This window comes from Zingiber officinale, chromosome 8A (genome assembly GCF_018446385.1).
Source record: "Zingiber officinale cultivar Zhangliang chromosome 8A, Zo_v1.1, whole genome shotgun sequence".
Taxonomy (NCBI): Eukaryota; Viridiplantae; Streptophyta; class Magnoliopsida; order Zingiberales; family Zingiberaceae; genus Zingiber; species Zingiber officinale.
Genome location: NC_056000.1, coordinates 35,845,242 through 35,867,787, shown reverse-complemented (window position 1 = coordinate 35,867,787; position 22,546 = coordinate 35,845,242). Strand labels below are relative to the sequence as shown.

The 22,546-nt window shown below is 36.7% G+C and overlaps 4 protein-coding genes across 6 annotated transcripts; 3 read left to right on the top strand and 1 right to left on the bottom strand.

Moving 5' to 3' along the window:
• Positions 1 to 385: 385 nt before the first annotated feature.
• On the top strand, positions 386 to 5,692 carry LOC122008464 (endoplasmic reticulum oxidoreductin-1-like). Its single transcript, XM_042564207.1, has 10 exons — positions 386 to 747; positions 844 to 975; positions 2,750 to 3,002; positions 3,082 to 3,192; positions 3,560 to 3,678; positions 3,776 to 3,880; positions 4,489 to 4,691; positions 4,769 to 4,892; positions 5,154 to 5,323; positions 5,414 to 5,692. The coding sequence occupies exons 1-9, from the start codon at positions 592 to 594 to the stop codon at positions 5,301 to 5,303; spliced, it is 1,353 nt and encodes a 450-aa protein (XP_042420141.1). The 5' UTR covers positions 386 to 591; the 3' UTR covers positions 5,304 to 5,323; positions 5,414 to 5,692.
• Positions 5,693 to 8,178: 2,486 nt separating this feature from the next.
• LOC122008463 (GRF-interacting factor 1-like) lies at positions 8,179 to 11,400 on the top strand. Its single transcript, XM_042564206.1, has 4 exons — positions 8,179 to 8,442; positions 10,061 to 10,137; positions 10,601 to 10,682; positions 10,765 to 11,400. The coding sequence occupies exons 1-4, from the start codon at positions 8,359 to 8,361 to the stop codon at positions 11,164 to 11,166; spliced, it is 645 nt and encodes a 214-aa protein (XP_042420140.1). The 5' UTR covers positions 8,179 to 8,358; the 3' UTR covers positions 11,167 to 11,400.
• Positions 11,401 to 13,658: 2,258 nt separating this feature from the next.
• LOC122008461 (rRNA-processing protein efg1-like) lies at positions 13,659 to 22,027 on the bottom strand. 3 transcript variants are annotated; one of them, XM_042564204.1, is made up of 9 exons: positions 21,663 to 22,027; positions 21,158 to 21,287; positions 20,938 to 21,065; positions 20,554 to 20,692; positions 20,271 to 20,382; positions 14,918 to 14,981; positions 14,590 to 14,823; positions 14,085 to 14,121; positions 13,659 to 13,958 (listed from the first exon to the last, which is right to left on the bottom strand). In XM_042564204.1, the coding sequence occupies exons 1-8, from the start codon at positions 21,813 to 21,815 to the stop codon at positions 14,119 to 14,121; spliced, it is 963 nt and encodes a 320-aa protein (XP_042420138.1). In that variant the 5' UTR covers positions 21,816 to 22,027; the 3' UTR covers positions 13,659 to 13,958; positions 14,085 to 14,118. The 3 variants fall into 3 exon arrangements, 2 of the variants coding, with proteins under 2 accessions (XP_042420138.1, XP_042420137.1); XR_006119292.1 differs by having other exon boundaries at positions 14,085 to 14,823; XM_042564203.1 differs by lacking the exon at positions 14,085 to 14,121.
• On the top strand, positions 18,164 to 19,160 carry LOC122008462. The gene has a single exon (XM_042564205.1). The coding sequence runs from the start codon at positions 18,246 to 18,248 to the stop codon at positions 19,104 to 19,106; it is 861 nt and encodes a 286-aa protein (XP_042420139.1). The 5' UTR covers positions 18,164 to 18,245; the 3' UTR covers positions 19,107 to 19,160.
• Positions 22,028 to 22,546: the final 519 nt, after the last annotated feature.

Below are 22,546 nucleotides of genomic sequence, written 5' to 3'. Positions count from 1 at the left end.
ATTTGAATATTTTTGACTAATTTCAACCAAATTTGGAGTAATTGCCTATTTGCTTTTATCTATTTTCCAATTTCCAAAAATATATCTTTATACTAAATTTATATACCTAAAAGTTCAAAAGTGTAATTTTGTTTATATTAGCAACACAAAGAGATCGTGACGTCAGCGACCACCCCAGCTATCCACGAAGCCGCCTTTGCCCCTCTCTCTGATCCAGGTCAATGATATCTGACGTGTCAGTCTTCCATTGGCCGCACACGGTGTCAAAAACCTAGTCTCTTACAACCCTGAATTTCCCAAATTCCTACCTCGATTCACGTGGATAATTATTATTTGTTGTCAGTTTAAATATCAAACGGCCCCAAGTTAGAGACCACCTGCAGATCGAGTAAGATTCAAGCCGAACTCTAAAACGTCCTCAATAGTCACCACCGTTTATTTCAACGCTCCGTCAACCCGGCTTTTCTTCCTCCTCCCACGTCGAATTTCTAAACCCTCCCTTCGATTTCGCGCCGGATCGTTAGGGTTTCCCACTCTGCCCCTGAATCTCCACCGACTCCGGACTCAGATTTCTACTTCTGGCGGTAGGTCATGAAGGGGGCCGAGGTCGGCAGACGGAGAGGCTGGCGCTGGAGCTGCTGGGCCGTGGGGGCGCTGATCGCCGTCCTCCTCGCCTCCGCCGCGACTTCCAGGAACTCCGTCAAGATCCCTCTTTTCGGGATTACCAACCACATCTGTCGGTGCGCGGTGAGCTTCTCTCGATCTTGATGCTAATTTTGATTTCGAAATAATGCAAACTCGTCGTTTGATGTTTTTGCGGGTGACAAATTTGAACCCTCTCAGGAGTCTAGGAAGTACACCGGCGTCGTGGAGGATTGTTGTTGCGACTATGAAACTGTGGATGGTCTCAATAAGGAAGTCTTGCATCCGATCCTACAAGATCTCGTCACCACGCCGTTCTTTCGGTATTTTAAGGTAATCGATTGAGACTTTTGATTCTGTTATTTCTTATGCTAGTCTCTGATGTTCTCTGTGATTTTTGTTGTCTTCCTTCGCTCTGTGTTAGCAACTTAGGGGTGCTTGTTTAACGCTGCTTGAATGCGGATGCAAGGGAAACCTACTCTCTTTTTTTTGTTTCTATGGTCATCATTATACATACGGATTATGTTACCTTGGTGTGTAAAGGTTAGCTTGATTTTTTAAGGTTTATTTTGAGGAAAGTTTGTTAAGGACTGAGAAAAAACTATGTGGGATTTTTGAAATGGATGAAAGAGGCAATTTTGTTTTCAGCTCAGTATAGAGGAAATTGTCTTGTGCAATAGTCTCTATCCTTAATGTTCAGGATTACTGCATACTGCTATATGATCAAGGTTAGTAGAAGTTGGAAAAAGGGAACAAGTCAGATAGAAGGGTTTCTCTCTCATTTTTTCTCCACTACCTCATTTCTTCCCTTGGCACACGTCTTGTAATCTGTTGCTGAGTTCATGCATTGTAGTTCTTTCTGACTTTATTGGTAGACTCAGATTTTATTGTCCATGAGTAAGAGAGTAAACTGATGAACTGAACTGAATAATTTGGTAAGAATCTGACCACAACAATTATTACAAAATTGAGATTCTCAAACATTACTCTGCAATCTCTTTGGCGAAGATTAGGTCCATGATTTACCTTCTTTTTTTTTTCTTCTAAAACCTGTTATTTATCCATAGATAAGGCACATCCTTCTTAGATAATATTTGTCAAGAGGCATTGGCATATATTAAATCAACAATTCCTCCATACTTAGTTTTTCTCTAATTGAGCTCTTATGTAACCTAGTGACTTATGTAAGTCTATTTTCCTTTCTTGGTCATGTACCCATGTACTCGTATCATTTGAGAGGGAGAGATGTCATATGTAGGACAATTTTTCCCATGTAACTTTTGTACTTCTAATCATCTTGTCTCAGTTGATCATCTGATTTGATATTTAAGGATTATTTTATAGAATTATTGAAATATTATACTTTTGGGAAAAATATATCAACAACGGGTTAACATAATCTTTAATTCCCTGATTATCATAATATTGCTACACCTGTATTTTGATTCCTTGTCTGGCACACACCTTTTTTGTCTTAGAAGTCTGCATTTTTTGGTTACTATGGTAGTTTCAGTTTGCTTAGGATGTCTACTTGATCATTCATCTTTATCAGCTTCCATCTTATAATGTCTCTTTTCATTGGGCTATTGGAGATTCCTATTGACTTGCAAGATAGTTGCTGATGATAAATGATTATTAAAAAAGGGCATCCCGGTACATGAAGCTCCCGCTATGCGGGGTCCTGGGAAGGATCCATTGTACGCAGCCTTACCCTGCTTTTTGCAAGAGGCTATTTTCAGAATTCGAACCCATGACCTTTTGGTCACAAAATAACAACTTTACCGTTGCGCCAAGGCTCCCCTTCATGATAAATGATTATTGCTGATAAAAAAAAATATTTACTAGTTCATTCTAATATCTTAACAACACTAGGAAACAAACCTCCAGTCAAGTATCCCACAGTCTTGTTCCATCCACAAAAAAAAAATGAGTGAATGAGAAGGTAATCAATCATGTCTATGAACCATCAGTTAATCCTTTTCTCCAAAATTTGTTTGTTTACATGAGTGAGCCATTGTGTAGGGACCCAAGTGTGCATTTCCAGGTACTTTTTCATTTATGTAATTATTTTGTTTCCTGATCTATTGTTTTCTTGTGGCATTGGAAGGTCAAGCTATGGTGTGATTGCCCATTCTGGCCTGATGATGGAATGTGCCGTCTTCGGGATTGCAGTGTCTGTGAGTGTCCAGAAAGCGAGTTTCCTGAGCCTTTCAAGAAACCTTATCATCTTTCCTCTGATGATCTAATGTGTCAGGAAGGAAAGCCACAGGCTGCTGTTGATCGTACAATTGATAATAAAATTTTCAGAGGGTGGATTGAAGTTGACAATCCATGGACCAATGATGATGAAACTGATATTGGTAGTCAATAATGTTATTTTACTTAACATGGCTGATGTATCCTTTCTCATCTTTGTTTATGTATGATTCTCTTGTGCAGCTGAGATGACTTATGTGAACCTTCAACTAAATCCTGAGCGCTACACTGGCTATACTGGTCTTTCAGCTAGGAGGATATGGGAAGCAGTTTATTCAGAAAATTGCCCAAAATGTTAGTTCAGTGATTTTTTTTTGGGTCTCATTACTGAAGATTCATTTAGTTGCATTTTAGTAATTGCTGATATTTGTTGCTTTTGTACCTCTCCTATGATTTTCATGTTGATTTTGACTCTTTCTACCAACCTAACTCATTTTGCATATTATTTTCAAGCAGTTTCATTTGCAGCAGCATTCTCTGCCGAAACTTTTTCATGGCCACCTTACTGAGTTTCTAAGTTAATGCAGTTATAGTCATGCTATATCAGTGTATGATTTTGCAGTAGTCACATATGAGCATACAAGGCTAACTAGGTTAATAGGGCGACTAGAATAGGTGAGTCACCATACCATGTTCTTATGTTCCTTTGCTTGTATTCCAGATTCTTCAGAAGAATTTTGCCAGGAGAAAAGAGTCTTGTACAAACTGATATCAGGATTGCATTCCTCCATCTCGGTTCACATAGCTTTTGATTTTCTTCTTGATGAAGCTAATAACTTGGTTATTCCTCCATCTCAGTTCACATGGCTGTTTATTTTACTTTATTAACAACTTGATAGTTTTGCTGACATTTTTGTTATTTTCTTCATAATTGTAGTGGGGTGTAAATCTTGAACTGCTGTATGATCGGGTATTGAGTCATCCAGAGCGTGTTAAAAACTTGTACTTCGTGTTTCTTTTTGTTCTCCGGGCAGTGACAAAGGTATTTTTTTTTCTTATTGTCACATTTGTCTCCCGTTTCACAGTAGAGACATGGTGTTAGCAGTTGAGATGTTTTGTTTTTTTAAAGTTTCTCACTGGAAGTAGGATGCAGATTTTGGCCACGAATACTAAAGGAAAGACACAACATGACCTTACCTCTATCAGAGGTTTTACAACACTAGTTGCCTTTATTAATTCTATCTGATCATAACAACATTGGAAGCATCTTGTGCATGCTATGTTTAGAGAGATTTTGATCATGATACATGCAATTTTACAAGACTATCAAGGGAATCCAATAGTTATTTTTGAAGGAGAAAAAAGAAAAATACGTCATTGTTCTCTGAGATTATATTCTTAGTCTTCTCTGTTTTTGAACAAAATGGTTCTCCTCATACAAAATATTTAAAAAAAGAAGAAGAAATCTTTCTGTATGCCACTGTGATTATGAAACCAACCCATGCTTTCTCATACACTACTAAAATGCATATTTGGCATCAATTCATTCATTATCCATTAAATGCTCAATCAGCTTTGAGCCTTAGACATCTTTTCTTCCTGCGCATTTCTACTCATCTATCAATCTGACAGCATAATTCATATGTTCAGGCCACAGATTTCTTGGAACAGGCTGAATATAACACAGGAAACCTGGAAGAAGACCTTAAAACACAATCGCTGGTGAGGCAACTTCTGTACAATCACAAATTACAAGCTGCTTGCCCAATACCATTTGATGAGGCCAAACTTTGGCAAGGTGAAAGTGGTCCTGAACTAAAACAACAAATCCAGGCACAGTTTAGAAATATCAGGTTATATGAAACTTGATCTCATATTATTATGAGTAGATGAGACAATCGACCTTACTGGATTCATTTTCTTCATGAAGTGCATTAATGGATTGTGTTGGATGTGAGAAATGCCGCCTATGGGGAAAGCTTCAGGTTCTTGGTCTGGCTACAGCTTTGAAAATTCTATTCTCAGTTGATAACCAAAACCTCATCAATCAACAGGTAGATCTGACAAATAATTAAGTTCTATAGATCTCCCTCACTACCTAGTTCATATAATCATATCTTTATTAGCGTGAATATTGTGCAAGTCAATCTTGTAATTTGTAATCGTCTTCATTCTCCACATATAAGTCAGACTAGCAGAATCACATTTCAATATTTCATTCTGTTAACATTCCCCCCACCCTTTTGGATTTGAAATGTATTTTATTAGCTTGATGCATAAGCCACATCAATGATAGCTCTTTGTTGGTTGTCCAGTTGCAGCTTCAACGAAATGAAGTTATTGCTCTGATGAACCTCCTCAACAGGCTCTCAGAATCCATTAAATTTGTCAAAGAGAAGGGGCCGGATGCCGAGAAAATCATGGAGAAAAGGACACATTCAACTACCACCAAAAGCAGTCTCTAAACCACCAAACTAGCACTTACGTAAGATTTCTGCTCCCTACTTCAAGAACTCACAATGTCTCGATCGTATTTGTCTTCAACTTTCACAATGCTCATTTACTGCAATTACAGGTATATCAAATCCGATCATGTTATTCTGGTAGTGATTTTTTGAGCACGCTATCAAAGGAGTTAGAACTAGTCCCAGAGTTGACAAAGACGTGAGCACTAGCATTCATCTATTACTCTGTTGATTACATATTTTCCCATGCTTTTGCTGAAACTGAACTGATTACTAGCAAAGATCACACCATTTTTTATTAAGAACATGTACTGTATCATTTAGATACAAAGTATGAGCATACATATACAACTTACATACTCAGTTATTCCAGCGAGAGACTCAAATCATGCACATACTAACACACAAGCTTAACTTTAGGCCCCTCTTTTGAAAAATTCCCAATCTTGGTTTGTTTGGATTCATTGTACTAGAATACCCTAGGGAAAACAAGCCATTCCTCTTGTTCAACTGCTGGAAATTGAACTTTTTCTTTGCTTGAAGTTCTGATACCGGAGGAGAGGAGAGTAGAGGTGAGGAGAGAGCATTAAAGGGTGGATCTTGTCGTTGTTTCCCCTCTTTCCTGTTGAGAAAGAACAAGAGAGAGAGGGAAAGAAAGGATGGGGCAGGGAAAGGACTTAAAGGGGTGTTGTGTGATTGGTATAAAGATAGAGAGATGCCATTTCCATCCCATCACAGAACATCTGGCCACATAAACAACTACCCCCACTACCGACTGCTTCTTGCTTACTGGCTGGCAAATGCACAGTTTGGGTAACTGACAGCATCTCTTTTTACCTTCAACTTTTACTTTCACCCATCTGTTTCTTTGATTGGTGTGAGGTTGGCATGCAATGCGAATGCCAAACCCACTAAGAAAGGATGCATGCTTCCATCTCTCTCTTATATTATATTTCTTACCCCCTAAGGTTTATTTTGGTTTATTAGAATAAGTTTATCTTTTAATCATTTATCTGTGTGCGCGCGCGCCAGAGAGTGAAAAATATTATGTGATTATTGATTCTTTTATATATATATATATATATATATATATATCAAAAGTTCATTTTAGATTCCATAATTTTATGGGTAAATAGTATTTTAATGAAGTATTTAAACTTTAGGGTATAAGTGCTAGTAAAAGAATTCATTTTAGCCTCCATAATTTCTCTCTCCTTTTACATAATTATTGGGCAATAATAAAAGAGTTGTTCTCGCTACAATTGTTTTTTTTAATTATTAGAATCATAGGATGTCCATTTTGAATTTTTTTTATCAAACGAATGTGCCACCCCCTGCCCAACATCTTTTAAAATTACATAGTTGCCCTTAAGTGAATGGTTGATTGACATAGATTGATTTCAATTTTTTGATAATTCAGTTTCAAGTTTAAACCTTGAATCATTCTAGTAAAATTGACTTGTTCAACAATATTTATGCTGTAATAGCTATCGGGTCATAGTTGTTATAATTATTCTTAATTTGTTAAAAATATTCATATTATAATAATTATAATTTTATTATTATTACAATAAGAATTTAATTTGTTTATCTAATAATTAAATTATAACATATATGAAACCATAATTGTTATAATTCATATTTATATTCAATAACATTCATGTTGTAAATGTTACATATTATAATTGCTATAATATCATAATTTTTATAATATTCATATTATAAGCCGTAAAATTGTGACTGTTATAACTACAATAGTAATTACAAAATTATAACTATTATAATATCTTAATGTCCGAACAATATAATTGAGAACAATTTTATCATTTTATGAGTGACCCAAACATTCTTTTGATAATCAAATAAACTAGGGATGCTCATGTAAAAATATCTTTTATTTTTATCCAATATTATTTTTAATTTCTTTATATTTTAATTAAATATTATATTTTAAAATTATTAAAATATATATAATATTCTAAATTATGAGCCTTGGACAAAGTCAAACATCCTCACAAGATCCGCTGCTCATTTTCTTTTATTGGTACAACAATAAACTTATTCACTTATATATGATTTTTTTTTCACAAGTACGATTTCAAACAATTGAAAACGATATATATATATATATATATATATATATATATATATATATATATATATATATATAATAATTTCCCAATCTCATTCTTTGAAAAAATCTCTAATTCTTTAAAGTATTGGTCTATGAATCTATAAGAAAGATTGGGTCTATGAATAATTGATCATGTGCTTCGTCTCGTTGTTACCAATTTAATGTATAAAATATTGTTTAATAAGGTACTTAAGCCCTGGACATTTAAGGTTTGAAAAGACCGACAAACTACATAAGAATACTGACGGTTTATGCTTCTCCATTTATCCGGATAGGTATGCAAAATTTTCGGTTGGATTGATTATTTTGTTCTAAAAGTTGAATACTTTATTATAAAAATAAATAAATAAATACCTCTTAAAATTAAATATGATTAAAATATCAACTTTTTATAAACCCCTTTTTATTATTTTTTAAGAAATACTTTAAACTGCGAGGGGTTAAATGCAAACAGAAGTAATTCCGGACAGCAAACACAATTTTCTAAATTTGAAAGCGTCTCTTCTGAACACGTGCCTCGCGCGTGATTACAAGGCATCTGTTTCCCCTCACCTCCAGTCCTCGTCTTTCACACCTCCGCGATCCACGTGTTGCGGTGCTGGGCGCTCTCTCGGCTCGACTTGATCCGACCCTTCGTTCGTCGGAGGAGGTACGCAGCAGCTAGTGAGCACTGGCGGTGACGGGATCTCGTGACAGCAACTACACAGCGAGGAGAGAGGAAGAAAGGTCCAAGCAAAACCCAGTGCCCAAGAAGAGCAGCGTCCTTGTCTCCTCCTCCTTCTCTATATATATATATACGCGGCCGGAGCGAGGAGGAGAGGAGGACGCCCTTGCTCTGCCTTCTTCTCTGGTGGCGTGGAGTAGTGGAGGCTGGTTTGGCTTTTGTCGTCATTGGCTGTCGATCGAGCTAGCGAGCGAGAGATGCAGCAGCACCTGATGCAGATGCAGCCGATGATGGCAGCCTATGCGTCCCCTAATCAAGTCACCACCGATATCATCCAACAGGTACGGCTCTTCTCATCCCCCCCTTTCTCCTCTCGCCCGTTGCTGTCGTGCACAGAATCGTAGGCCGCGTTCTCATTGCCTCGTCTGTTTTTGTTGTTGCGGCGAACCCCCGATCTTGTTCTCGTTGTCCTTAATGGCGATTGCGAGCTTCTTGCTTCGTGTTATCTGGCGCTTCTGTTTCTAGGGCTTGGATGGATGTTAGTTCCGTCTTGCACCGTGATCCTACAAAAACCGTGTTTTTTTGGCGCTGTAATGCTTCGACGATTAGAACGACATTGGCTCTTCTTCCTTGCTTCGATCGGGATCGTGTTTCCATCCTCGTCAATGTCTTAGGCGAGCTTTCTTCTCATCCATCTTGTCAAACAAAAAAAATCTTGTTTTTTAGGGCTAATATGAAGATGGATGTTAGTCCCGTCAATTTGGTGCTTCGATGCTTGAACAATAGAATGGTATTTGACTCTTTGCTGCTCTATATCGGAATGTGTTCTTCGGCATCATTTTTCATCTCGATAGAGAACATGAGGCTTTTGACGGCGTTGTGCAAAATGCGTGTTTATTCCTGTTCTTGCTTCGTGATCCTTTTGAACGTCGGTTCTATTGTCTTCTTCCTTCCATTCTTAAAGGAATGGCGTTCTTTATCTCGACAGAAAAAAAAAATTCTAGGTTCTATTAAAATAAGAGTTTTTGATCGCATTCTTGGTGTTTTGAGCAATCTTTAGTCTTCAAGTTAGATCTTTTGTTCCCAAATAGATCGATTAGTGTTAAGACATTCCCTTTCAGAGGATAGACCTCCATTAGAATCTCAAGGCTTGCTTGGTGTTTGTTCAGTGGCAAATGGAGTTCTTTCTTTGTTGCTTTTACTGCTGTTTTTCATACATGTTGTTGATCCGATACTCATTCAAGAATGTTGGTGGTTGCAGTTCATCGCAATAAACATTCATATATCTCTTAGTTTTTTTTTTATCTTCGATTGCGATAAATATTTTTAGGGTACATAATCCTTGTCATTTGGGAATGATAATAGATGCAATATATCATTTTATCTCCTTTTCTTATGGTATCATAATTTTGTTGATAAGGTCAAGCAAAGATTGAGGAGCATGCATGAAAGTTTTGTTACTTAATGAATCATTTGACCTATGTACCATAATTCACATAGTACACCTTTTGTTTATGGCTAAATGTATTGAAAGTTTAACTCATTTTTCGGTCCTTCATTACAAGGAAATAGGTAGCCTAAGCACAACTTATGCACACTCAAAATCCGACCTCTAGAATACCTGTTCTTATTGGGATTTGATTCAACCTCTGATCCTCTTAGTTGTTTTACCATTGCATTACACACGTGGGAGCTTGGTTCTTCTTCATTAGTAACATAATGTAGTAGATACAAATTACCTAATATATTTGTTCATAATCTAGTAACAGACAACAGTTTACATATTTGGTTGGGTAGTTTCCTCAATGCACGCTGAAGAATTTTTAATTGCTTTAGGTTCATAAATGCATTTATTTCAAGTACCTTTTATCCATTTAGTTGATTCATCAAACTAAACCACTGTTTTTCGTTTTGTTTTATTTCCTAAAAAGCTTTGCTAATTGCCTATTGATACTGCAGTACTTGGATGAGAATAAGCAGTTGATTCTAGCTATTCTGGACAACCAAAATGCTGGGAAAGCTGATGAATGTGCCGAGTAAGTCTTAAATATGTTGTAGATACAATCATAATTCAAAGGTTCTATGAAGAACTACTGTGTTCATACCTTGCATTTTGATCGTTTTCTATTCATGATGAGTTGGTTTCATTTGAAATTCCATGAATGCATGAATTTATGGCTCATTGGGTCTTCAATGGTTGAACACTTAAATCACAACCACCATCTTAATCATTCTGATCAAAACATGAGAAAACTATGAAAGCTAATAATATATAAATGTGAAGTTTCTTGTTTTGGTCTGCCTTGCAAACAAGAATCTTGATCTCCCCTTAGTATTTCTTATTAATATCGTTTCCTTATTTGCTTTAAACTTAACCAAAGGTCAGCATTTTCCCTACGGTTTTTAGATGCAGTAGAAAGTTGTTAGGGTTTAGGGATGCTATTCCTTTTAGCCGGACCCGAATCTTTTGTGGATTTATGTTACTCATTCTACTTGCAGGAACCAAGCTAAGCTTCAAAGGAATTTGATGTACCTTGCAGCGATTGCAGATAATCAGCAACAAGCACCGACAATTGCTCAGGTATGTATCACTATCAGCACTTTGTTCCTGGATTTGCTATTGATGAGTATGCTGGATTTAACTTTGGATCGCTTCTTGGCAGTTCCCGCCCAATCCTGCCATGCAATCAGGTCCTCGCTACTTGCAACACCCACAGGCTCAGCCGATGACTCCTCAGTCGCTCATGGCTGCTCGATCGTCCATGCTATATGCTCAGTCACCGATCTCTGCCCTGCAGCAGCAGCAGCAGCAGCAGCAGCAAGCAGCAATGCATAGCCAGCTCGGCAGCAGCGGTGGATTCAACATGCTTCACGGAGAGGCGAGCATCGGAGGGAACACGCTCGCTGGCGGAGTGTTTTCTGATTTCGGCCGCACTAGTTCAATGAAGCAAGATCCCGGCAGCGCCTTGTCCAACGAAGGGCGCGGAAGCAACAACTCCGGCAGACAAAATGGAGACGGTGCAAAGACGGTCTACATGAAGGGAGCTGAAGAGGAAGGGAACTAGGGAGTATGGTGATGTGGAATTCTATAAAATGCGTCACTCGATCTGTTTTGGATTCTTGTCGTGTCGGTGATGGCATTGACATTTGATGTTCGATGAGGTGCATGCTCATCAGGGTTTTCAGTTCCATTAGAGTAGATATGTATGATTAGTGTGGTGAAGAACCTAATGTTATGCTTTAAAGACCTGCCCATGTAGCACCCTGTGGCTTCCGCAAAACCGATTCTTCCCACTTCACTGAGCTGATGTTCGGAGCTTGGATCATAGTGTTTCATTGATCCCCGTGTGGATTGACAGGTATTTACATGGTATTTGATATACTAGATTTTGAGATTAATTTTTAACGGATATGAAAATGCCTCGTTAGGTATCTGATGTTTCTCAAACAGGGGCCGCAATGCTAGGTTAAATGTCTCATGAATTTTTCTTTTCTAGAGTGTGGAACATCTTAGAAGAATCGTTAAAATGATGTCTTCACCTTTAGATGCAATAAATTATCTTTAGTTTGGCTTATGAAGCTAAGCCTAATGTCGTCAAACCCAGTCGATGTCACCACCTTCATTGCGTCAATTAGCTTCCCCTTTGCTGATTTGAGTGCAAAACACTGGCTTGTGAGTAACACCTTTAGATAGGGCTAAACAAACTATGAATCAAATGGAATTAACCTATCGAAATCGGAAGTTTGAATAAGTTAATTTGAAAATTCATTCTTTATAAAAATAATATCCATTAATTCATTTTGATTTAGAGTTTAAGATATCAATTTAAACAATTAAATCGAACTGAAGATCATTGATGATCCCGAACGGTAACGATCGGCCTATTTCTAATGTCGATGGACTCGACAATCTATCAATTTTAATTAATCATTTTTTTTTTTATCAATTCTTGTTTGATTTTCATAAAAAAAAATTAGGTAAAAATCCAAAGAAATTTTTTTTTGTTATCGAATTGTCTATCCTATTTTGATTTTTTATCCAAAAAACGTCCCACCCTTATAAAATAATATAAATATCTTCTAATACACTACTTGTTTCTAAGACACGCATTTCGTACATATATTTCTGTCTAAATCTTGATTGGGAGGTCGCATTGTTGCAATTGCAATTTAATTGTTAATATGAAAAATAACTTTCATGAAAAGGACATATTCTTTGAAATTCTTGAATAGACTTTAAACGATGTTCTTTGATAAGACTTGAGCCGTTATAGATAAAGAAACTAATCTGATGTGCATCTTTAAAATCATTTCTGATGAACTAATTTGAGTCAGAGTAAAAAAAAACTAATCCAATGTTTATATCTTTGCATCAGTTTCTGATAAACTAAATCGAGCCTGATTCTAAAAATTAATCCGACATGAGCTTTTCAACTATCAACAAGTCTTTTTAAATCCTCCCAAGAAACTAATTTGATTTTTGCTAAATCTTTTAAATGAAAATTATAACTTTGTTAAAAAAATCTCTTTCCAATTCTCCCAAGAAGCTAATTTGATTTTTGCTAAATCTTTTAAATGAAAAGTATAACTTTGTTAAAAAAACCTCTTTCCATTTATTCATATGCTCTCACAATTTTAAAATTGTTACAACACGATGTTGATTCAAAATTTAAACAGGATGTTAAACGAGAAATATGTGTCAGTATACCTATCATTTTATAAATGGTAGAATACCTACTGATATTTATGTCATTTTATAAAGGATAGTTTTTTTTTTTTTTGATAAAAAGTTATAAAAAAAGCGCATAATTCAGAAAAAGAGAGAGCTCTTGTAACTTTTGCCCAAAAAATTTGATGCGTTTGATTAATTAAAAAATAATAATTAATTTGCTCAATTTCTTATTTATCAGTTCGATTATTAACAAATTAGCTCTTGCTTGACCTAAGTCGGAATGCAAGTTGGTGGATTGCTCGGCCCGCGAATTTGGCTTGAATCCACAGTATCCCACAATTGCTGATTCAAAGAGAAGAATTAGGGTTTAGGTTGAAGGAGAGTAGTCAACCAATAAATATGGTCCCATGGTTCAATACTCTAATTTATCAATTAATAGCATTGCGTCAAATTTGAAGATGTTCAAATTTATTTATTTATTTTAATAGGCTTGTTTAACCTTTCTTATTGCAAAATTCATCCAACTTAAACTTCTACTGAGTAGGCTAGTACCATAATAATCCTTGTAATTTAATTAAATCATTAATCTAATAAATAAAACTATAGTAATTTTCAATTTTAATATATTACAGCTAGCTAAAACCTTTAAACTTTTAAGATATCAAGAATAATAAATAAAAAAACAAACTAAAGAATAAAATTATAATAAAAACATATATTTTTTTTCTTAAAAAAGGTTAACACCTCTGGGAGGTAAAATGAATATTTTCCCAAGAAAAATAAAATTGGAATTTGATCCTCACATCATGACCAAATCAACCCTTTGCAGAGATCTTAGCCATCAGAATTCAACATGTCGACGACAATTTAGATCAAAGACGATGGTGAAAAAAATTTGTCATGCGGTAAGATAGTTGATCATATCAGTAACTAAGAACTCGAAGAATCAACAGAGACAGGAACAGGCCCTTATGGAATCGTTAGGAACAGCGAAAATGCAGGGAATGCGAACTATAATACATTGTGAAATAGCTAACCAGGTGACTTAAGAGAGACATTGTTTTTACCCGAGTTGGATAGTATTCACTGTGGTGCAGACGGATCGAATAAGTTCCAGTATCAGTGGTTATACACCGCATGCATCAGCTTCCTTATTCTTCTTCAATACCAAATGCATCATAATACCTGAAAAGGGGAGAAGACGAAATGGCGTCCCAATTTAGTCCTACAAAGAAAGTATTACAAGTCCGAATGAACGAGCTAATATTGAATTAGTGAGTGTGCTGTATAAGTTATTAGGCGAGTTCTCACATATATTGAGTTCTTGAAGAGGTAGCGGACCGTATCACTATCATATTCATTCAAACATTTTAAACAGTAAAAATGTTAGAACACAGTTTGCATTAAAAATGATTTTATACTAAAGCAACAAATCAATCTGCAGAGGCACTTTCTATTATTGCATTAATGGTCATTATAAAAGCTATTGCTCTCACAGAGAGAGTTTGCTGGCTATCAAGAGTAACAATGCAAGTGGAGTTCATACAAGTTACATATGAACAGGCTTGTCGAAAAGCAAGAGTCAGATTTGGTGACCTTAGTGAGATTCTATCCAAATGGCCCTTGGAACCAAGGATGCAAAGAGAAATAACTGTCGAATGCATCTAAAGAAAAGCATTTCAGGAAACTAACTCTCATTGGATCATAAAGGATGGCTCTGTTGTTTCATTTATGCACGATGGACAACATTGTTTTCCATAGTGAAACCCTATTTAATGAATGCACAGTTAAAGATCGAGTGAGAAATAATTCAAACCAGCTTTTTCTTCTTCAGCCTCCTTTTCCGGCATGGTTTGCGGGCATCAGAGCCAGAACTCACGTTGCTGTTCTGAGATCTCACTCCATTTACAAATCTTGAACTATTGGAGGAAGGGCCACTCCTAGTAGTTGATGTGTTACTAGATGTAGACATCACATTTTCAACAGGCTGGTTTCTGCTTGATGGCATTGAACGAGGTGGCGGCATTAGAGCTCGAGCAGATATTAGCCTCTGAAAGGACATGTTAGGCAATGCATGTCAAATCTGAACTATGTGAAGAGAAAAAGATGAGAAGCTGATTGTTGCAGATCCAAAGGGAACTAACCTGATTCCTTTCATCGCTGGACATGCCGGATGTTGCTTTCCCAGAAGTACTTGATGCTGGTTCTCTGCAAATAAAACAGCAAACTCTCCTGGTCCATATCAATAAGATCTATGAAATAAAGAAAAATATTCAGAGAAAATTAAGGCGCTTCATGGATTTATTATTCATGAGGGTCTAGATGTAAATGATGACTTAACTTTTCATTTTATAATACTCAAGACATTAGGTAGATCACGGACTCAGTGTTTAACAATTATCAAAAGTATAAAATAAATGGTTGACACGATGAATTTGATTATTGGTAACGTATTAACAAGAATTAAACAACAGGATCATCTAGGTTAAAGATGCATTGACAGCTGCACTTGTGAATCTTCACTTGGCAGATGCACCAAAGCTCAGGGAAATTTCCAAGGTGGTAGCTCAAGCTGCAAAACTATCCACCTACACATTTTTTTATCGACATGCAACTGCACAACGACAATCATACTGAGTGATATAAACCCAAGTGGCGCCAAGGGATGTGGCCAAATGAAAGGTAGCCAGCTAATGTCATTCGTGTTTGAACTATTGGCAGATCCAAATCCGAAGGTGAACTCCATTTATATGTTGTTAGATAGAAACATTTGTTGCTTCTAGGTATAAACATGTGGCTTCTAGATACATGCTTCCATAAAGCCAGTTTGAAATTTTTTTCCAAGGGGAATTAGAAAGTCAACACCAAATATGAATTTGTTCAGAAGATCCAGAGTTAGGTTGGTGTGGAGGGAAAAAACTGTCCAGCACCATCCTCAATGATTTCCAGCAATACAAAAGCATAACTTGAAGACTGGAAAAATCCATAATGGGCAAGCAAATTCACTATCATATATGTTTTGGCCTATAGTTTAAATACCGCAATTCAATTCGTAACTGACCATAACAACTACAAATCATTAGTTCTACCCAGTCGGCATACATACACCTTTTATCATCCCTTACAATTTCACCTGAATGTTCATTTGTTTCTTTCCATGCAGCAAACTCTTAAGGCCTTGAGTACAATATCCTGGGTTATTAAAGGCGCGCCTCAGGCGCGCCCGAGGCGCTAGGCGCACAAGGCGCAGGAGAAAACGCCTTGCGTGACGCGAGGCGGGCGCTGTTCGCCAGGCGCGCGCCTAGGCGCGCCTCGTGCGCCTTGGCACCTCAACGAAACGCTAACGAGGCGCGATTGAGGCGTCGCGATTGGAAAAAAATCTGGATTTTAAACCCAAAAAAACATTCCAAATCTTGTTTGGAATTAGGGCACGGGAAAGAGGAACAGAAAAGAACGCAGGAAGGGAAGAGAGGAAGAGAACGCAGGCAGAACCTGAATCCATTTCCGTCCACCGCCGCGCTGAGTTGCATCGCCGCCCAAGTATGTTTTTTTTTCTTTTTTCTGTTTTTTCTGTTCTTCCCTTCTTCTTCTGCTTCTTCTTCCTCTTATCTTCTTTTGCGTCTGTTATCATCTTGTTCTTCTCTTATTCTCTTCGCTTCTTCGCTTCTTCGCTTCTTCTGTTATTCCTTTTCTTCTTCTTTTCAATTTTCTGTTTCTTCTTCTTTCTCTGTATCTTCTTTTCTTCTTCTTCGTTTTCAGTTTTCTTTTTATTCTTCTATTCGGTATCTTCTTTTCTTCTGCAGTTCTGCTTTTTTGTTTTTTTGCTTTTAGTTGCTGGTTCGTGTTCGCTGAGCTGTGTGGTTTTGTTTTGATTTGGTTTCCTGTTTTTTAATTTTGTTTTTGCTTCCCAGTACCTACTGCTGTCCAATTTTTTAATTTTGTTGCTGTGCTGCTGTTCGTATTGGTCCTGCTGTCTGCTGTCCGATATTTTGTTTTTTTACTGTTGTTTCTTGCTGGTTCGTGTTCGCTGAGTTGCTGTCCAGTTTTGTTTTGTTTTGCAGGTTGTGTTTTTGCTTCCCAGTTCCTTACTGCTGTCCGATTTTTTACTTTTGTTGCTGTGCTATGTCTGCTGTCCAATATTTCGTTTTTTAACTGTTTTTTTCATTTTTGTTTGACTTGTTTTGCTTTTTGTTTTTTTACTATTTTGTTATTGCTGATACTGTACAGTACTTTTCTATTGCTGGTACCATATTAATTTTATTTTATTTTTAATTTTTCAGACTAGTTTCTTGTTCAATTATCATGGAAGGTAGTAGTGATACTCCAACATATATATCAAAAGATCCGGGATGGAATTATTTTCAAAAAGTTAATCCAGATAATAAAAATGATTTAATTTGTAACTTTTGTCAAAAAGTTACAAAAGGGGGCATTTATCGTGCAAAACAACATCTTGTTGGGGGGTTTCGAAATACTACGACTTGTAAAAAATGTCCATCTCATGTACGTGAAGAAATTAAAAATTTCATGGAGAAAAAGGCAGAGAAAAGTAATCTTTCTCAACTTGCAACATTGGACTTTGAGGATGTAGACCCTCTTGGTGATGATATTGATATGGATAATATTGGAGCTAAAGGTGTGCCACCTATAAGTACAAGTACAAGTTCTAGATCAGTGAATATGCAAAAAAGGCCCAGACAAATAGGTCCAATGGATACGTATTTTGCTCCTAATGTACAAAAAATTGTTGAAAGTAGAAAGGGTAAAGAAAGACAATCTACGATAAATGAGGCATACAAGAAAGAATTGAGGGAAAAAGCTTGTATGGCCATAACTGAGTGGATGTATGATGCGACAATTCCATTTAATGCCGTTAACTATTCAAGCTTCAAAAGAATGTTGGACTTGGTTGGCCAATATGGTATAGGTCTAAAAGGACCTAGTTATCATGAGGTGCGGGTTCCTTTTCTAAAAAAGGCTGTTGATAGTGTGACAAATGATTACATTAAGTCGTGTGAAACAGAATGGGCCAAGTATGGTTGTAGTTTGATGGCAGATGGGTGGACAGACAAAAGGCAGAGAACATTGATTAATTTTTAAGTGAATTCTCCTAAAGGTTCAGTTCTCATCGAATCGGTTGATGCTTCTGATTATGCAAAGACTGGAGAGAAAATATTTCAATTGCTTGATCGATTTGTGGAGCGTGTAGGAGAAGTAAATGTTGTTCAAGTTGTTACAGATAGTGCAAGTAACAATGTGCTTGCCGGTAAGAATCTATTTAATTATTTCTTATCAATATGTTTTTTCTTATATATGTTAAATTTATCTACTTTTCTAACTTCTTTTGTAGGAAAATTATTAGAAGCAAAAAGGCCACACTTGTATTGGACTCCTTGTGCTGCTCACTGCGTTGACTTGATCTTAGAAGATATAGGGAAATTGCCTGATTTTAAAGCAACATTGAAGAAGGCAATGAGTGTGAATGCTTACATTTATGTTCGCCCTGGCATGGTAAATATGTTGAGGCAATTCACAAGACAAAAAGAGCTTTGTCGGGCAGGTGTCACAAGATTTGCTACTGCTTTTCTTACTCTTGAAAGGATGCACCTACAGAAGCAAAATTTAAGAAAAATGTCCATTTCAAAGGATTGGATAGAGAGTAAATGGGCAAAAGAAGCGGCGGGGAAGAAGGTAGCTAAAATCATCATGACACTTAGATTTTGGAGCAGTATTGTGCATATTTTAAAGATATATGGCCCTTTAGTCCGTGTTCTGAGACTGGTTGATGGCGAAAGAAAACCTGCAATGGGTTATATTTATGAGGCTATGGATAGGGCAAAAGAAACAATTATGAAGGCCTTCAAGGAGAAAGAAGAAAAATACAAAGAAGTGTTTGAGATCATTGATGCGAGATGGGAATGTCAACTTCATCGGCCTCTGCATGCTGCAGGACATTATTTGAATCCAGAATATTTTTATTCATACACAGATTCAAATATCTGTGGAGAAGTGGTGAATGGTTTGTTTGAAACTATGGAGAGATTGGTTTCAAGCGCTGCCGAGCAAGATAAAATCACTACCCAACTCTCTATATATCGAAAGGCAGAAGGGCTATTTGGGAGGAATGTAGCAATTAGACATAGAAGAGCATTATCTCCAGCAGAATGGTGGGAATGCTATGGAGCAAATACCCCAGAATTGCAAAAGTTTGCTATTAAAGTGCTTAGCCTCACTTGTAGTGCTTCTGGTTGTGAGCGCAATTGGAGTGTATTTGAGCAGGTATGTAATAAATATAAATGTTTGATACTATTAGTATGCTACTTTTATAAGTAGAAAATATTCTTTGATATTTTATTATACTTATTGTGATTTTTGACATTTTGTAGATTCACAGCAAAAAAAGAAATAGGCTAGCTCAACAGCGCTTAAATGATTTGGTATTTGTGAAATACAATCGTGCCTTAAAGCTTCGGTATGATGCACGTGATAAGATTGACCTCATCTCTTTGACAGATATTGATGATAGTAATGAATGGTTGATGGGTAGAATGGATGGAGAAAGTGATAATGAAGAAGATGAGTTGGTTTTTGAAGGTGATGACTTGACATGGGATGTCGTTGCTAGGGCTAGTGGAGCTGAAGAGCCTGAATATTGTACTAGAGGAAAAAATATTGCAACCATGACCTCTAGTTCAAATGCTAGGCCTAAACAAGTCGAGAAGGGAAATGCATCTTCCTCTATGAGACACTCATCTCTAAGATTTAGAGATGAAGAAGAAGAAGAAGAAATTGAATTTGAAGAAGATGAAGATAACGAAGAAGAAGAATACAATGAGGATGATCTTGAGCTTGATGATTAATTTGACTTATTACGCTTATTTTGATGGACTTTGTTAGTTTAAATTAGAAAGTTGAAATTTGAAAGTTTGAAACTTTTATTAATTTTATCATGGTGTTGTTTTGCTTGTTATATGTGATATTGATGTGTGTGGAATATTAATAGTTATCATATTTGACATAATATATGAGTGTGGCAATAGTCTGGTAATCATCAACCTCATGTTCAAGAGGCGCGCGCCTCGGGCGCGCCTCGCGCCTCGGGCTCTAGGAGCTTTTTGCGCCTCGCGCCTCTAACAACACTGACAATATCATACTTAAAGCAACAAAATTTGATACATACAAAAATATCTTAAGGGTAGTAGAGGACTGCAGGTTAACTGGGTGATTATAAGTAAACAAAAAAAAACCAAGAAGATATTGAAGTAATATTCAATGACATCCTCAGAACCAACATTGAGTTAAAAAAGAGAAAATATAACAAAAGGGTTGGCAAGATGAAATATAATCTCTTAAGGAACCTTTTGCAATGGTTTAAACTTTAACCAGTATGTTTCCTCTAAAAAAAAACATATGTGACAATCTTTCAACAAAGACAACCTTACAAAATTCATTAAAATTTTCATCTTAGAAAACTCAATCTATGAAAAAATAGCATACCTAGTACTTCTATCTGTCCATTCATCGTCTGCCTCTGCCTCATCACTTGAACTTCCACTCAAGAAGAAGTCATCCTCACTGACATCTAAAGCATCATCATCACTTGCTGTTTCTGCTAAGTCAGTATGACCATATTGAAATTTATGTATAACAAAGGCCAAATACCAAGTGATTGATGCATAACAATATTTGTTAATATACCAAAGTACTTGGTGTCACACATAATGCTAAAATCAAGTGTAACGAATTGAAACAGTTAATAAACTAATAAGAATATCATAACCTTCTAAATCCTTTCCATTTGCAGCAGCAGTTATAAGATAAGCTTTAACCTGTTGATGTAATTTGTTTCTCTTATCGACAATTGCTGGATTATCACCACCAACAAACAGTGACACATATTTTTCAGTCTTGGGGAAGAACTGTATCATCAAAGGGAATAAATCAGGTGTCACTTTGAATTATCTTCAGTGTTTAGCAACAACTAGACAAACAATAAGAGCATCATTCAGCACAGATTAAACGGCAAGTTAATAACTAGAGAAATGCTATTCCTAATAAATTTCTAAAATTTTAAAATCTTTCAATGCACCAGCTACCTAGCAAACACAAACAAGATTAAGGCCATTCCCATAGTACGACTGATGAAGAGAAAAATTGAACTCACGCGGATATAATTTAGATCCTCCTTTAGCTTTGAAAGCTGATAGAAAATACTTTCATCTGAGACATGATCTAATGATGTGCGTTGTTGTTTCTCAAGCCTCCTTATCATCCTTTCAACCTTTCGCCTCTCTAATTACAAACCACAGCAAGATGAACAGAAAAAGATAAGCAAAAGCACAATCCAACAAATTACAATAGTTTTCATTTCGAAACATATATACCCAAGAATTTTATCTTTTTGTCCCTCAGACGTAACTTATGTTCCAATTCCAAGAGTGTCTGCAGCTCCTGTTGCTGTTTGAGTTCTTCAAGCTTCTTTTCCTGAGCCTTCCTGACTTCATCAGGTAAGTCCTAGATACGTCCACTGTATTAAAAGACTCACCAAGCAAACAGAGTTTCTTTTTATAGATAAAAAGGAATATATTACACAAAGGAAAGCAACTAGACACCGTGGCTTTATTGAACAGTTAAATTTACAACTACAAAATTTTCACCCAACAACCAAAAAAATCACAAAAGATGTTTATAGAAAAAAAAAATAAAGCTAAGTGTTAATCAAAACCCATAGCAAATAATGTACTCAACAGCAAACAGCATTAATGATTAATATCATAATTGAATTTTTTTTCAATCAGGGCTTCAGCAGTTTGTTCCATTAACGCAACTGCAGGATTATACATCTGTAATACTACCGTTTTAGCTAAATGGAAGTTGAGGCCTGAGTACCTTACGAAGAAAGCGCTCGACGGAACGGATCTGACTCTTGAGGGAGACGCGTTTCAATTTGTTGCGCCTCTTATCCAGCCCCACCCCCTTGGAGCGCCGGCCAAGGGGTCGCCGCTCCTCGATCCGACGCCTGCCGTAGCCGCCATGAGCCATTCCCGATGATTTACAACCCTCCGGAGCTAGATCGGCATCGCCGGGGACCACGGATCAAGGAAGACGGTGGAATCGGCGTAGAATTCGTAATTGGAAGCAGGAATTGCTCCTCTTCGGTTCCTAGGGTTCCTCTCGTCGAACGTGGGAGAGGGAATACAGAGAGGAGACCTCCTTCGTTACACGTCGTGTCAAGGACAGTTGGCTTGACGCTCTTGAAGTCTTCAAACGATGAATAAATAGGCCGAAAAAGCCCAATAACTCCAAAAGACAAGGCCCAATTAAATATTCTCCATGCTAGCCACGTGACTAAATGAACCGGAAAAAGAGGCGATCTGAACCGGTCTAAGCCCAACTTGCAACCGTTTTCATTTTAATACGTTTGGTGGAAGGTTATCTATTTATCTTTATCACCTTGGTTATCCATCTAAATTATTAATAAAAATTCTGTTCGAGTAATATTTCACATGTCAGTAAAAGGGACATATAATCCAAAATCTAGAAAAATTAAGGGTGTAATTGGTACGCGTGTATTCTCCATGCTAATCACGTGACTAAATGAACCAGAAAAAGAGGCGATTTGAACCGGTCTAAGCCCAACTTGCAACCGTTTTCATTTTAATACGTTTGGTGGGAGGTTATCTATTTATCTTTATCACCTTGGTTATCCATCTAAATTATTAATAAAAATCCTGTTCGAGTAATATTTCACATGTCAGTAAAAGGGGCATACA

Coding starts and splice junctions, on each gene's coding strand:
- LOC122008464 (XM_042564207.1), top strand. CDS start 592: ATGAAGGGGGCCGAGGTCGGCAGACGGAGAGGCTGGCGCTGGAGCTGC. Junction 3,193..3,559: donor TTCAGAAAATTGCCCAAAAT/GTTAGTTCAGTG, acceptor CTTGTATTCCAG/ATTCTTCAGAAGAATTTTGC. Junction 3,679..3,775: donor TTGATGAAGCTAATAACTTG/GTTATTCCTCCA, acceptor TCATAATTGTAG/TGGGGTGTAAATCTTGAACT.
- LOC122008463 (XM_042564206.1), top strand. CDS start 8,359: ATGCAGCAGCACCTGATGCAGATGCAGCCGATGATGGCAGCCTATGCG. Junction 10,138..10,600: donor AAAGCTGATGAATGTGCCGA/GTAAGTCTTAAA, acceptor TTCTACTTGCAG/GAACCAAGCTAAGCTTCAAA. Junction 10,683..10,764: donor AAGCACCGACAATTGCTCAG/GTATGTATCACT, acceptor GCTTCTTGGCAG/TTCCCGCCCAATCCTGCCAT.
- LOC122008462 (XM_042564205.1), top strand. CDS start 18,246: ATGAGTGTGAATGCTTACATTTATGTTCGCCCTGGCATGGTAAATATG.
- LOC122008461 (XM_042564203.1), bottom strand. CDS start 21,815: ATGGCTCATGGCGGCTACGGCAGGCGTCGGATCGAGGAGCGGCGACCC. Junction 21,288..21,662: donor TCGAGCGCTTTCTTCGTAAG/GTACTCAGGCCT, acceptor GGACGTATCTAG/GACTTACCTGATGAAGTCAG. Junction 20,383..20,553: donor AAATGGAAAGGATTTAGAAG/GTTATGATATTC, acceptor CTGACTTAGCAG/AAACAGCAAGTGATGATGAT.